The 16,306-nt window shown below is 34.0% G+C and overlaps 1 protein-coding gene across 1 annotated transcript; it reads left to right on the plus strand.

The window, feature by feature from the left end:
- The first annotated feature begins 11,698 nt into the window (after positions 1-11,698).
- On the plus strand, positions 11,699-14,600 carry LOC132745319 (uncharacterized). The gene has a single exon (XM_060734211.1). The coding sequence runs from the start codon at positions 12,353-12,355 to the stop codon at positions 13,964-13,966; it is 1,614 nt and encodes a 537-aa protein (XP_060590194.1). The 5' UTR covers positions 11,699-12,352; the 3' UTR covers positions 13,967-14,600.
- Positions 14,601-16,306: the final 1,706 nt, after the last annotated feature.

Here is a 16,306-nt window from a genome sequence, read left to right on the forward strand (position 1 = left end):
TTATGATATAAGTATTGAATAAAATATCCTGTATGTTGTTATTATGGATGTAACAACACTTAAATGAAATTTTATATATGGATATAATTATTCTTCTAAAACAATTTTCATTCAAGAAAATGTTCGTATCATCCCATCTGAAAATAAGTGTTAGATGGATATCGTTGAAGATATTATACTATGTCTTCTTTACATATAAAGTATACCTTAGAACTTCTTTTATCAGAAATATAAAATACATTACATGTAAGGGTTACATGTATTATTTTAAACAGATTCGCAAATGATAATCTAAAAATTATGTTTATTTAATTATAAGCATAGTTGGGAAATAAAAAGTTGTGCACCGATGCATTGATATATTCCCCCACCAAGACAAGAGCATAAGCATTATTTTATTTCGGACCAATACGTAGCTGTTCACAAATCTTTCTCTTTTTTGTACACTTTTTTATTTCAATATGGGAGACCTGTGCATTAGTAAAGATATACATCCTGCATCAGCACATCGTATGTCGTTTCACATCGGACTTTACGGAAATTAATAATCATGTAATATTCTACAATGCTACATAAAAATAATACTCGCAGATGTTTTTCTATGATTCGTTCTGTATCTTGTTATCATAAGACCATTGTCTTGTTACACATGACGTTTCCTGTGACGTTTTAATGTAAGATAATGTGTTGTTGAACACATGGCCGATAATATACGAGGATTACCAAATATAGATAATAAAGTCATGTATGGTTGTAAAATGGAAATGAGGCTAGCTGTAGTACCGGGTAAGATATGCATTTGACTCTGAAAATGAAAACGAGACTATAAGAGCACCAGATTCAAAACTGATATTGTTCTTAGTTCCACGTTAACATCATTTACAAAACATATATTAGTTGAGGTTAGCAAATTATAATAAAGTAATGACTTTATTTAACGAGTTATCTCATTTTAACATCATCATACTTCCACGAGGCCCTCAACAAAGAACATAGTGTCGGCGTGGCCGAGTGGTTAACGCGTTGGACTAGTAATACGGTGTGTGTTCAAACCCTCCTTGTTTCCTTGAGCAAGAAACTTTACATTAATTGTTAAGTACTGGTTGGTTCCAGGAACGGATTCGAGAGTGTTTCAATAAGTGTATAGCCTCCAACACAATCGAACAAACATAAATTTGTATAAACTAAACTAACAAAGGACAGTATAAAAATTTAACATATTCAAAGAATTTAAATACATAATTATGACATCGGTATGTATACAGTAGATATTGCTTTTATTTTGTAAATAATAGATTCTAATACCAGTTGATATGTTTAAAAGCAATCAACTATTTTCTCTCAATACAAAATTTGGTAAAATATTTCAGAATTTACCTTGTCTGTTTTAACAAGCTCAATATGTTAATATCATTATGTGACTGTTCTTCAAAATGCGAAATAATGTGTAATTTCAATGTTTTTTAAAATGCATATTTAGTGAAATAAAGTTTATTTTTAATGTTGACAAAATCATTGCATTGTATTTTGTAAAAGTTTTCAATATCACAGTTAAGTAATAAATTCGACTGAACAGTTATTAAAACTAAATTGGATGCATCGTGAAATTTCTGTAAACTTAACTACCTAAATACAAATGGGCAGCCTTGCAATTGCAACCTCGTGCTGATCCAACTAATTAAATCAGGGCTGGGAATCAAAACTGCGTCGTATCCTACAAAATGTAAACAAACGCCGCCATCTTTGAACGAAAAACGTATGTTTTTGTTTATAACTCTTTTAGTTGGAAATAACTGAAAACCAGATATATGTATTAACACGCTACACTATTTTCCGCTTCGTTCGGTATATGTTGTTTGCACAACTATTTTGCAAAACAAAAGTTATAGCGAACTTGCAACTCGAAGCAGGCAGAATTTTTATTAAAATGTGTGGATACGACGCAGTTCATATTGCTTTATCTATCGTTTTTTCCTTCAAATCAATTATATATTTGTTTCCGAGTTAACCATAAACTTTGAAATATAATTTTGGATCATTTACTAAAATTTCATTAAAAAGAGATGTTTATTTTCTAAGAAAATAATGATTTTTACGAAATGATACGACGCAGTTGAAAAATAAAATATGATACGACGCAGTTGTATTTTTGGCAGTCTTTTCACAGGGATAATTTTGTCAATTTATTTCTATTTTATGGAATAATCACTTGCGCTAGATAAAAAACCCAGATCATTTGCGGTGTATAGCAATGTTCTGTTGCTTTTGATTATTAAGAATACATTGTGTCATGTCCAATATAACATATAATTTGAAATGTTACATTGCGGAAGCTACTTTTCAGTTAAACATGTTACCTAATTGATCATAATATCTGAAATAATTTCTTACATTTTCCTTTATGTTCATTATTATCCCTATTTTTTACGCAAAAAAATGTAGAAATCTATTAACTTGAATTCATTTTGGCTAGCTATGCTCTAAGTTAGCTGTGGTTATGCATGTTCTGGGTAATGACTGCTTTTTTGTGGTTTCTTTTGAAACTTTCACTCTACACATTAGCTTTACTAGGGGCGAGGACCTCAGGTGCGCCTTTAAATTGTGCATTATTTCAGGCAAAACGCGCTTGCACCTGCAGAGAAACCCATCGACATTTTGAAACTAGCTTGATAGGTTTTTCCACATGAAAGAATAAAAAGTCCCTGGTGGTTTTCGAATTCATAGCAGTTCAGTTCAAGTGATTTGAATACAGCTCGGCCTCGGTCGGACACACCTGTCTGATTTTTTTTTTCAACAAAATTTGTTTAGCGTCAAGCTGTACAAATAAGCAGCTTTTTTATTAACTTCTGGTGTGAAGTTTTTAAGATTATAAATATTTGAATTTAATTATAAAGATAATAACATTTAAATTTTCTTATTTCGGTATGACTAACAGAGAAATTTTTCAATTTTAACAGGGGTAATCTTTGATACTGATAGTGAAGTCATTATGCTGTTTCTGAAAAACAATTGCTGTCACTAATTACTGTGGTTGAGTATCAAATTTTCGGTGAATTTTTTTTAAAATCCTTTCGTTCAGGGGGTAATCAACTGAGAGAAAATGTTGTTCTCAATATATCTATAAGAGAGAGCTACAGTTTACGAGTGCTTCAGTAACTTTCCCAAACACGGAGCGATACACGAAGATGCAATATCGAGTGTTCATCAAAGCTATAGCGTAAACTGTGTTAATCGGACTGTCAATGTATACACACCAGTGCAATAATGACTAAAAAGGAGAATCCGTCATAAGCCTACTTTCTCTTATACAAGAAATTAGCTTGTAGGCCACTCTCAATCGAGTTCATATAATACAACTGAGCATTTACACATTTAGACCAGTTGATAGGTAAGTATTATTTCAATTAACATCGTCTATTCATGTCAGATACTTGTCACACATCATAGAGTAAATTTAGAAATGGATTACGGAGACTAAACAAATTAATCGCAAGTTCTCGACAAAGACAGACGAGAGTGTATATTAAGAGCAGCGATCTTTATCCCGTATAATATACTGGAGATACCAATAGTCAAACACCAGGAAGCATGAGAGTCTTGCGGCGATTACTAGCTTCACATTCTCCGAAAAACGACTTGTAAGTAAGAACCTATATATGTCAGACTGACATACTCGATAAGATCTCGTCATAGACCTACGTCAATTTAATTTTATTATAAAAACTGAGTAAAGTAAGGTCAACACTTTCTTTTAGACATGCTATGACCTAATCGAGGTGAGTCATGAGGAGAGAGGTATTACAACTTGAATAGATAATATAATTGAATTTAATAAAGATCGAGTGTAATGTTTGAGAGAAAACCCCTTCATGTTGAGAGAGATCGTAGCAGTATGATTAATAATCCAAGTGCCAAGGAATTTTACATAGCGAGCGCGAGAGAATAATAAAAGCCGGCTATGGGTATAATATCGCTGACATGATTATGAGCATAATAATTTAATTTTGGAGTTTTACAACGCAATATCTCGAGAGAGGTAGCTGCTAGAGTTCGTCCTTAAAGTGATAAAAGGAGGATTGTTTTATAACATATGGACACTCATTAAACCCTCGAGAGGAAAAATGCATGACATTGTATAGAGGTCACATGCTGACTTACATTTCCATTGTCTATGCCAAGAGCCGATACACTATAAGTGTAGAACATCTGCTATGTCATGTGTTGTAAAGTCTTATGTAACTTAGTCAATTATGTTTAGTATCTACTGAAAAGGCGTTATTCAGCAACATGCCTTTCTAGAACATAATTTATATATATATATTATGTATACTGTGTATGATTCACCGCACTAAACTGTGAATAAATTACTAGGATCTATCTTAGCGTCGTGATCGATATTTCTTGAATTTTTGAGAGAGCTGAGTGCGTGTATATGTTGTTTGTTATATAAAACATTAATTTCTTCTCTAGATAAAATGATAGCAAATATCAATTCTGCTGTTCTAACTTCGGATACAAAGAGTTTTGTAATGACAAAAGTGCCATTAGACTATATAGGAGAGTATTAGTGACGTGAGTGGAGGAAATGAAGAGATAATTTAGATTGGATTTGAAGCGAAATAAAAATGGTTCAGAGTAACACATATACTGAACACTATGAAAACTAACGGGCGATATAGTCTCACTCAATCTATTTTACTAACAATCTTTTCTCGACACACTTATCCCCAGCTTCGAGTTGCACCAGGTCTTGTGCGCTAATGGTCAACAGAATTAGACGCTATTGTTTTAATCTCATCAATAGTGTTTTGCACATGAATTATCGAGGACTAGTCACAATATCATGATACCGAACGAAGCGGATAAATATGTGCTATATCTAGCGCTGTTAATACTATAGATAATGAAAATCCTCGGTTTTGCCCATGTAATTATAATCATACGAGAAGAATAATGAATGTCAATACTTTCAATCCGTAAATGACACTATACCTTATGTCTAGTTCTTCCTCCGTCACCTCTATACAACACCTGGCGGATAAATCTCGTCTATAATCATTATTATGTGATAGGAATGATTTTAAGTATGGATCTTATGTTATAGGCAACTGCCTATTCTAGCTCGCTTTGTAGTGAGTGTTTAAGAATAAATTCTTTAGCTATTAGTTCTAATATAGATATACTGTATGTTAAAACTATGAGTAATGGTTTCATGATCTTAGAGTAGACAGTTTCTAAATTTGCTACTCTAGAATTTATTCGGGATACGCGACTTTTATAGTGTTTTGATGACAACATGACTAGATCTTATAACATTTTACTAATAATATATGATCTAGGTCAATTGGCCGGATATTTATAGAATGAGATATTTTGAGATGCATTTCATAGTCATTAACACATGTATATACTCTATTAACACTGGCTATAAAAATAGAGAATATGCGAATATTCGCAATGTAATCATTAAGCGCATCGACAACGAAGATGACAACGACTAGATTTATCACTTATAGTATATATTCTCGTATGACGAGTACGCAGCTAAGATCATGATGTAAAGTAATAGAAGCCATAGGCCCTAATGCGAGTTGCAATAATTTGTGTTCATATTATGACAGAGCGCTATCTGCTAGGGGAGCCAATAATCATTCTTCTCGATACCCTGTAACGCCAGGATTGTAATCCTTCGTATCTGTGACGATCGATGAGAATAAACGAGGACACGTTCCGGTCTCCGTTATGTACAACTCAAGGTGTTGATACATAACACGAGTTAGTTATGTTATTCTCGAGGCGACTTGCATAGAAAATCGAGGAATTAATTTAAATAGTAAGAAATTAATACAAGAAGAAACGATAACGAACATCAGAGCGACAAGTTGCGTGTTCTCTGTATAGAGTATACTCTGAGAAGCGAGCATTGTGAATTAACACATGTATATTAGATCTCTTTAATAACTTGCATCTCCAACAGTGGCAACTGTTGCTTTCATCGTTATACAATTTGTACTTATCACTTCTTTTTGGAAGAGTCGTCGCAGAATGGATGACATATCGTATGAGCAACAGCAAGCGAAAAGTAATTTTTAAAGGGATACTAACCTATGACTCTCATCAAGGACTTGATACGGTGTGAGCACTTTAACATGGTGAACATGTGTAGTGGAGTTATATCTTACTAATTTATTCTAGAGAGAGTATGCGCGCCAATGTCATGGTTATTTTCAAAACTTCCTTCTATATCCCGCAGTAAATATACTGGAGTCGCCGTGGCAACGTTAATCTTAAGAACTCGCATGGTACGAGATATATTCGTTAAGGATGATATGCGCACATGAGATGTTCTCAATATATATGGATGGCCATCGAAGTTACTACAAGTCCGCTGATGTCCACCGACATTAATTATATGCCCACTCGAGAGTGTGCAAGGAGGAGTGTACTAATATCAATCGCGAAATAATAGTCCAGATTATAATCCGAGGTCGTTCTTATGGAGCATTACTGATGATTATACTATTAGACATTAGATCGCTACAGAGTAATAGAATAATGATAGTAGTACATCATGTACTGTGTTGCGAATTACGAGTAAGAGAGCTTGAAAATGATACGTGAGTACTAATCGGATAATCGATATTGTTATAGTTCGTTAGCATGCGTACGCAGATAAATAATTCATAAAACTCTCACATTTAGTACTACTTTATTTGAGTGTAATTATCTTTCTTAAGAATGAGCGACTTGTCTGTCGCTATACTTATTATACTCCTGTCCGTAAAAAGTGCATTATTATAAAAGTTATTGTTTGGTACAAAGATATAGTCAGATATCATTGCTAGAACTCATTAAAAACATATGAGATTATTTGTCTGACAACAAATACTTGAGAGCCATATGAGAAATTAGATATTAGGTAATCTATAATGGATTACCTTTCTGAATAAATTGATTAAAAGAATACGATAACTGCGAGAGTTTATTTTGATTCGTTATAATATAAAATGCGATGTAATGTATCATGCACACTGTACATGAGAAATAGTCACAAGAGGAATGTTATACAATGAACGTCAAGTCAATGTAATGTATCTGACCCGTGACTCGTGAAACGCGATATTTAAATAATCGCGTATATATGTCAACTAATAGAACGTGCTGCATAGTTGTCTTATAATTGGTATCTAGTCTAGGCGAATATGTGCACATTGTACCTGTAAAAATAAATTAGAGACAGTTGAAAGTCCATTACATCGATACGATAAAATAGTTATACATAAGTAGCATTAAAAGCAATAAAAATTAAATGTAACAACATTATTTGATTATATCCAGTATAAGAAGCTGTTTGTTTATAAGTAAACAAAATGAACCAATATGTTTTATTTACTCGGAAGGTATCATAAATAAAACAAATTGGTGCTATTAGTCATCTATTGTCCTAAAAATTGAATAAATTAATGTTATGAATTTATGGGACGTATTGTAAAATCCTCTTAAAGATCTATGTCACTCACGCTCCAACTTAGAGGAGACTACTCTAGAGGTATTTTTCAACATAGATTAATTGTGTCATAAGTATAGGTCTATTCATAAAACAGTTAATTTTTTCTCAGTTTAAATGGAGAATCGACATTGGTGTATCGTATATCTGAATATTGATTTAACGGTGTATATTCTTAGTCGCGTGGTATAAATTTCTGAATTGTATAATTAATGATCTAGTCTGCGTTACGATATCTCTGGACACTTTCACTTGTCCTGAGCTATCGCTGGACCAATAGAAGCCAAAGGACTGCACTATGAGACACACGATCATAGTAGCCTGAGGTCAGAGTGACTAACTAGTATATCTGTGCACGATATAAGAGTTGTTTAAGGTCAGCTCTCGAGTCCCGAAAAGACTTACTATACTTCGTGACTTAACGAATCATCAGATATTAATTCTCCACGCTAGCTACACTAGAGATATTAGTTACAGTACAGAACTAATATAGTATTTTTTAATTTCATGTAAATATAAGAAAGATAAAAATAATATACAGGAGGCTAGGCTGTTAACAACAAATAGTAGGGATGTTTAATATATATCCATATTACACTGTGGGAGTGGGCAGTATGATAAATACTAATCGATTTAGTAATTTAATATTTTGGGACGATGTCTACTTTATAAATAGAAATATACTAAATCTTAATATAAAGAATATTTCTTTTTATCAGTAACAGGATGTACATTATGTCCTTTACTCACTACGTATACGTTAGACTACGTATGATAGTAGAATAAGACATGTATATAACGAGATAATGCAATGATAGCCTCACTTAACAGTTTGGTTTATAAATGTAGAATTACATGCATAGGCATTTCTAATACATCATTTGAGTGAATTAAAAGATAAAAATATCTTCACACATAGTTAAATACGCACAAATGTATGTGAATGTGGTGCCGTGTGTGCAGGGATGTCTGATCTATAATCAGACACACCATATGCCCAAATTTGAGCGCGTCACGACAAAAACAACATAATGGGTTTGCGACCCAGCATGGATAGATCCAGACCTGGGGACTGACCGCGTCCGCGCAGTCTGATCAGGATCCATGCTGTTCGCTTTCCAACCCTTTTACAAGTAGAGAAACTGATAGCGAACAGCATGGGTCCTGATCAGACAGCGCGCGGACGCGCAGGCTGGTCCTGAATCCATGCTGATCGCAAAAACCCATTATGTTGGTTTTGTCGTGACGCCGATCATTTGTAATTGACTATGCACATGTTACAAAAATAAACAACTTCCTTCTTTCCTTATTATACATGTATATTTTTATGTGTTACATACCTATTCGCCACTATTAGTGACTCTGAGACATTTATTAAGTTAAAAGGCCAATAATTTTTGCTTTTTTATATGTCAAAGTCATTAGATAAAGACCTTCGCAGTACCTAGGCCGGTGCTTAACAACTGGATGACAGCATAATATGTTTTACTAAGAAAGCTATTGCATGAAACTGACACGTATATATTCCATCCCAGCTCATGAACGTATATTTGGGGGGTAGGTGCAGCCCTTAAGCCAGGGCCTGAATCCGCCACTGTACGTATAACTGCCCCATTGAATAACTGTTTACGAGCATATTTTTTCTATTAGACTGCATACATATATAAAATTATATTGCATAATCCTTTACTACTTGTATTTATATTCTTTCAACTGCAATTATTTATATATACATGTACGCAGTATCTATACGGAAAATTCCGATGATAGGCGAATCGTGAGAAATTCCGTTGATATCGATAACAGAGTTCTCGCCCCTTAACAGTTCACAAATCGCTAGACATAGTTTAAATTGTTTATCATAATGTAAGATGATCAAACATAACCCACAAAGCCCCAGACACCGAGCTTTATTAAGCAATAAAGGATATAAGCGAAAGCTTATAGTAATCACGCCATGCGAGCTATAAATCAAATAAGTCACATTTTAACAAAATCCATCAGGGAACAAAAAATAGTCAATTTTAAATGACTTCTACATAAAAGTAATACAAAAAACACTAAACCGTAAATGGTTTGTATAGAGCATGAAGAAAGGTAGCTTATATATAAAGGTATATGGCGTTATCATTTTAGTATTCCAAATGGCTTGTTCCAGTTTCATAGCTATCACTCAATGAAAGAATAGGTCACTACGAAATGTTTGAATGAAATAATGAGAAATGGAATCCAGCATAATGCAAAGTTTAAATATCATAAAGCAAGATGGAATTAAGCATAATGCAAGTTCTAATGTCATGTAGCAAGATAGAATTAAGCATAATGCAAGTTCCAATGTCATCAAGCAAGATGGAATCAAGCATAATGCAAGTTCAAATGTCATCAAGCAAGATGGAATTAAGCATAATGCAAGTTCCAATGTCATCAAGCAAGATAGAATAAATGCATTAATTCTGTTCCATAGCTGCGATAGATCCTCCACTTCTGCGAAAGCTATGGCCAGTATTAAAATATTCTATGTTCCGATGTATGTCCGATGTATGTCGCCAGAAAAAAAACATTTGCATGTGCAACACGGGTACTGTTTTTAAAGTAAATTTCGAAAAGAGGTACCTATATGGCCACCCACCTTTAAAAAAAGGAAATATACAAAAAAAAAACAGCTACACTTATATAAATCCATTTAAGCTGATATTTTTTATCCATAGTCATTGTTTATAAATGAGATGCAGATGGTTTACACACCCTAAGCACTCGTATATCTCTTTTTAGTTGTTGTTGTGGTGGTGCATGTGTGTGTGTGTGTGTGTGTGTGTGTGCGTGTGTGTGTGTGTGTGCGCGTGTGTGTGTGTGGGGGGGGGGGTTGTGGTTTTTATTTGTTTGGGTCGTCAGACCAAACAAATAATGGTAGCGAAATTTCAGACTCTAATGCTGTTAATTGCAAATGCCGAAAGTAGTCCGCTTTATTGAAGCGGTTACTTCCCTTTATATGTAACACTAAGGCAGAAAAAGGGCGAGATCACTGTACATGACAGGCGCATTAATTTTCAAGCAAAATAATTCCCGAATGGTCGAAGATTTCTAATATTGTTTTATTCTTTATAGATAAACATGCTTATAGTAAGCGCCATGATTATTTACACAAGTGTTAAACAACAGTTAGCGTCGTTACAAACCCTAAGTTAGAATTCAGGCCATTAACATATAATATTCACCGTGGCCGATGGGTTTGCGCGCTCGCTTAGGAAGCGAGAGGTCTGGAGTTCAAATCCCAGTTAAGGCAACTCATTATTTTTTCAAATTGTTTAAATCAAATAAACATTGGATTGAATATCAGTGTTGCAATTAGTCTTATAGCAAATCTACTACAATTAAAACGCTGGAAAGCATTGGTGGCACTATACAAAAACAATTAAATTGTTTTATAATCTCACAGACATTCTGAGACCCAAACAAATTCAGCACCTTCTGTGCTTTGATTTTTTTTTTTTTGTTCTTGCTCATTCAAATTGTTGTTTTCTAAACTAGTCTCCTTTTTGCATGCTTGCATGTACTAAACAACTTCAATTCTACTTTTATATTAAAAAGCAAATAAGTGTTCCCATGATTCAATGCGTTATATTCATTTTAGACGATAACTTATTCCACATCCAAAATAAAATATAACGAATGCACTTTTAAACCACGAGATTACCGATAGAAATCAGTATCGGATCAAATCTCATTAATTTAGCCTTGTTTTTGATTCAAAAATCTTAATTATCCATATTAAATACATATCACACAGCGTTTATTGCATCAATTTTTCAATTTTCATTTCCAGAGTCGACAAAATCGTACCCAATATAGCTTATTTTTTTTATTTTCAGAGTTGAAAATATCTATATTTATCACACACCCGTGCCGATTTTGAGACTCCGTAAATATGGTATTGCACGGCCGTGCATATATTTTGACGTGACGTAATTAGCGTTATACAAACATAGTGTAAAGACGCGCTAAATGTTAGCGTTATACTATAGGCGCGTCAATGAAAAATGACAATTTTTTCACTTTAAACGGTCTTTATTTTGGGTATGTGATAAATAGAATATAAAATTCGTGTAAGTTCAATACTGAATTTATTGCACTCGTTGAATAAAATAATATGAACTTACACTCATTTAATATCCTCTATTAATTGCATAGTGTAGAGTGATTGGACACGTCCTCGATCAGCCAGGTCCTCGATCAAAATTTTGTTTTTTGTATCTTTTATAAATAAACTTGATAAAACACAAACTTTCTTTGCTTTGTTTTTCCAACACATGTAAGTACTTTACTAACCTCCCACTGAAGAGTATTTATGTGGGGTCAAAGTTCATGTAGCAGACGATTCTAAAAACAATGGCGAAGTGAAAGTAGACACTACCCAATAAAAAAGTAAGTGCACATTTTCACCTTAGCTCTAATATTTTTACAAAATATATAAAAATGACAAAAAATAACTAATTTTGATAATTATACAAAAATTTTATTCTACAAATTAAAATTAAGTAAGTTTTTTGCTGTTTTCCCAGGAAGGGGGTGGGTCGATTTCCTACAGTAATCTAGGTCAGGGATCAGCCATTGAGAAAAGATGCTAAACATATGCATATTTTATCTAAAATATATTTTTTCAGCTTTTCTACGAATAATTAGATATTTTTGACATTTTCTCCATTATATCAAAGGTAAAAAAGTAATAAATTAAAGGATAGATAAACATATAGGTTAGAAACCACTATATTTTACTGTTTTTTTTCCTTTGGTTAACACCACTATATTTTTTCCCCCTTGGTGACACTCCACAATATATTTTCAGCAATGCCTAGGTCTCAGAGGACCCACCCAGATCAAATATATAGTGAGGCAAAACGTCTTGTGACCCAGGGCTATAGTATACGTAAAGCAGCTGCTGAATTAGGCCTTCCTTACACCACTGTACAGAACCATATCAATGGGAAATACAAGGGATATATTACAAAATTTGGGGAAGAATGTATGTTAAAGCCTGTGGATGAACAAATTCTTATTAATTATGCAACATTCATGGCATCAAGAGGCTGTCCGCTTTCTAGATTATCTCTAAAAAGTGTTGCAAGAGAGATTATTGTCAGTCGTGGAGGTGATAAGCGCATGGATCCCAGTAAAGGACCATCAGAAAGATGGGTGACACGCTTTCTGAAAAACCACCGTGAGCTTAGGTTAAGAGTTGCCCATCCTCTTGAACATGCCAGGGCAATTATTACTCAAGATGTGGTTGATGAATACTTCAACTTATTAGAGAAGTGTCTCGATGAAGGGCATCTAATGTCAGAACCTGCACGCATTTATAATTGTGATGAGTCAGGATTTTCTGGTAAGCTGAATCCTTCAAGAAAAGTTATAGTACCAAAAGGAATAAGGCATGCTTATCAGTCTTATGTTATGTTATCAGGGCATGTAACATTAATAAATGCAATTTCTGCCAGTGGACAAACAACCCCTCCTATGTTAATATTCTCTCAGTGTCTTCCAAGAGACTGCAATGATGGCTTACCAGATTCTTGGCAGCTAAAGTCTACTGAAAAGGGATTTGTTAATTCCCAATTGTTTATAGAGTGGTTTGAAGGGTGTTTTGTTCCATACATAGGAGCCCGTCGGCCTGTACTTCTTATACTTGACAACCACGCAACCCACACTTCTATGGAATTTGTAAATCTTGCTGCAAAATATAAGGTTGATCTTCTGTACCTTCCGGCACACACATCCCATCTATTACAGCCACAAGATGTTGGTTACTTCCACATACTGAAGCAGCGAGTGGCAGAGCTTTCCTTGCAACTAGGGTATCTTGGTGTAAGGACACTACCCCGCAATCTGTTTGGCAAAATATTACTCCAAGCATTTAACCAGATAAATGGTGCTACTGTATCTGCAGCCTTCAAATGTACTGGGATATACCCATTTAATAAGAATGTGGTAAAAGCACTGTTGCCTGCCACTAAAGAACAATCCAATACCCATCAGCCATCCACAAGTGTAGCAGGTCAGCATGAATCAGCTAGCAAAGAAAATGCCCTGATTAAACTTGGAATTATATCAGCTGACCTTGCTCACATATTAGTTGAACCACCAGCTCCCAAGAAGGCTGCTGTAACAAAACGTGCCACTTACAAGCATGCACGTCTGCTGAAGAGCAATAAGACTACTATTGTACAAGATACAGCACAAGATCCTGAAATTGAAGAAAGTAATTCTGAAGAATTCATGGAAAGGGATGATGGTATCTGTGTTGTTTGCATGGTTGGTCATATAGACGGTTATATCTGGGTAGGGTGTGACGCATGCGATAAATGGTATCACAGGGAGTGTTTGCCAAGCTCTGTTCAAGCACTGGTAGATTTGAGTCTCATCACTGGATCTCAGTGGGTGTGCAGATTCTGCCAGGAAGAATAAAACTCATGCTGTGACTAGTCTGTAAATATGTTAAACGTTGAAAGTTAAACAGTTTTTCTAAATACATTCACTGTTACTATGTGTTCTTAAAGTTTCAAATACGTTCAAAGTTACATGCATATAATAAGTATCTGCCAATAACATTTCCAGTACTGTATCTTTTGCTTCTGATGTTCATGAACAGTAAAAAAATAATAAGACTTGGACTTTTATATGTTTTGTGGATACTTACCCTACCCAGAATACCTGAAATACATACTGAGAATGGTAAGTACAATTTAGTACATAATTGAATCCTCTCTTAAATAATTCATTTCTATTTTTTCCACATTTCCTTTAAATATAAACTCCAAATTTTGTCATACAAGTACTATTTTAAATAATTGTTTACATTATCATGTCAAAATCAACTGATCGACGACGTGTCCATTATCCTAAGAAAATTTGAGATTTGGTGGTCTATGACCTATGTTGTTATTGTTATGTTTAATGGTTGCTCCCCAGCTTAAAATATGACGTTTTACAAGAAGAATGTCTGGTGATATTTTTCAACGGAAAATATTACTCATACGAGGCAAGTTTAATTTGTTGGGTGTAATTTTACAATAAAATTGATCGAGGACATGTCCACTGAGTCTAGTCCATCAAGCCTCATTTTCATTTTCAGGGCCAACTATTTATCAATTCCTCATTATTTAAAGCAACAAATGTCAAAATTTAACAAAAAAGGTATTCAGCTGCAAAACGTGTAGCGCCTCGTCCAATTAAGAAATAATATCGGTCTTTAGTGAGTTTTATGCGTCGGAATTTACCACGAAGGCTTTAGGCCTGAGTGGTTATTTTTTCGCATGAAAACGACAACACGAGTGTTTAATAGCCGATAAACATCGCTCAGACCGATATTATTTCTATTCTTACAAGATAAAAAAAGGGAGATCACTAAGTTTATTTTTTCAAGCAGAAATAACTTCGGTGCCGATTTTCGTGTAACGCGCTGTTCGATTTCGCACCCAACTGTTGCTAAAATATAGAAATTATTAAACAAAAAAGAATAACAAGAAAAAGGTTATTTTATCATGTTTTCAATAATAAAAACCTACGTCTTAGAATGGATTCTATTGTGTTTACATCAGGCCCAATTTATCATTCTTGTATGTTTAAAATGACGTCAGAGTTTTATACTCAGGATGACGTCATTGCGCTGCTTACTGATTGGCGCGTTTTGTCAAAATATTTATTAACTGATGGATCAAATATGCGGCGAAAGTGTATGTGAGATATCATTTCGGTATTGTATAAAAAGAAAACATTACAAGAACTGAAAATATTATTTTTTATATGCTTTTTATTGTTGCTTTAGAAAGGCTTTGTAAACTATATAATCGAGGGAAAAAACATAACTGCCGCATTTATAAGTAATACCTAGCAGTTTAACACCGTTCATTTTTTCTTTGTTTATAGTACAAACAGAATCACGAGGAGTGTTAGAGTATAGACAACAAGACTTTATAACACCTATGGCACAGATAGAGATGCGAGAAATAAGGAGAAGTCAAAGACAAGATAGCACCATAGAAAGATGGAGAAGAGCAGTCATTGATAAGAAGTTGCCATTAAAGAACTGGGATAGAGAAGATATTCTGATGAGGAGAAATTTCAAACATCTAAGGATAAGACGAGGTATTCTATACAGACATTTGGAAGAGAACAACACTGAACAACTAGTCATTCCAAAATGCTACAGACAAGATATTCTGGTTGGATTACATGACAATGTTGGACATCCCGGAAGAGAAAGGACCTTAGCTTTACGTAAAGAAATATTTTACTGGCAAAGAATGTATGCAGATGTAGACAACCATGTTTCTCAATGCCAAATATGCCTTAGAAAGTCCAATGTACACAACTATGTACCTTAAGTAAACATCACAACTACATATCCACTTGAAATCGTTTACATGGACTATTTGACACTTTAACCTGCTTAAGGAATTTGCAACATACTTGTTATCAAACTCCTCGCAGCGGTTACATCCCCTGATCAGGCCCTGATCTGTACAGTAACCACTGCCACCACAAGTAAATTCGGTCAAATATAGCCCGATATATTTTTTTAATTATTTATTAATTTCGAAATAGAATACTTTATATCATTTTAGTTTTCTTTCGTTAAATAGTTATGCTAAATGTACAAGAAAGTAAAAAAATATACGTATAAAAATTATTTTGTAAACATAACGAAAGATATTTTCACTGTGACACCGTATGCATAGTAAACCATGGCAGAATATATAGAGGATATTTGTTTGGTTGTGTGTAAGATGAAATTTTATTTCATCG

Source organism: Ruditapes philippinarum, unplaced genomic scaffold (genome assembly GCF_026571515.1).
Source record: "Ruditapes philippinarum isolate M1 unplaced genomic scaffold, ASM2657151v2 ctg6656_1_1_1_1, whole genome shotgun sequence".
NCBI lineage: Eukaryota > Metazoa > Mollusca > Bivalvia > Venerida > Veneridae > Ruditapes > Ruditapes philippinarum.

Coding starts and splice junctions, on each gene's coding strand:
- LOC132745319 (XM_060734211.1), top strand. CDS start 12,353: ATGCCTAGGTCTCAGAGGACCCACCCAGATCAAATATATAGTGAGGCA.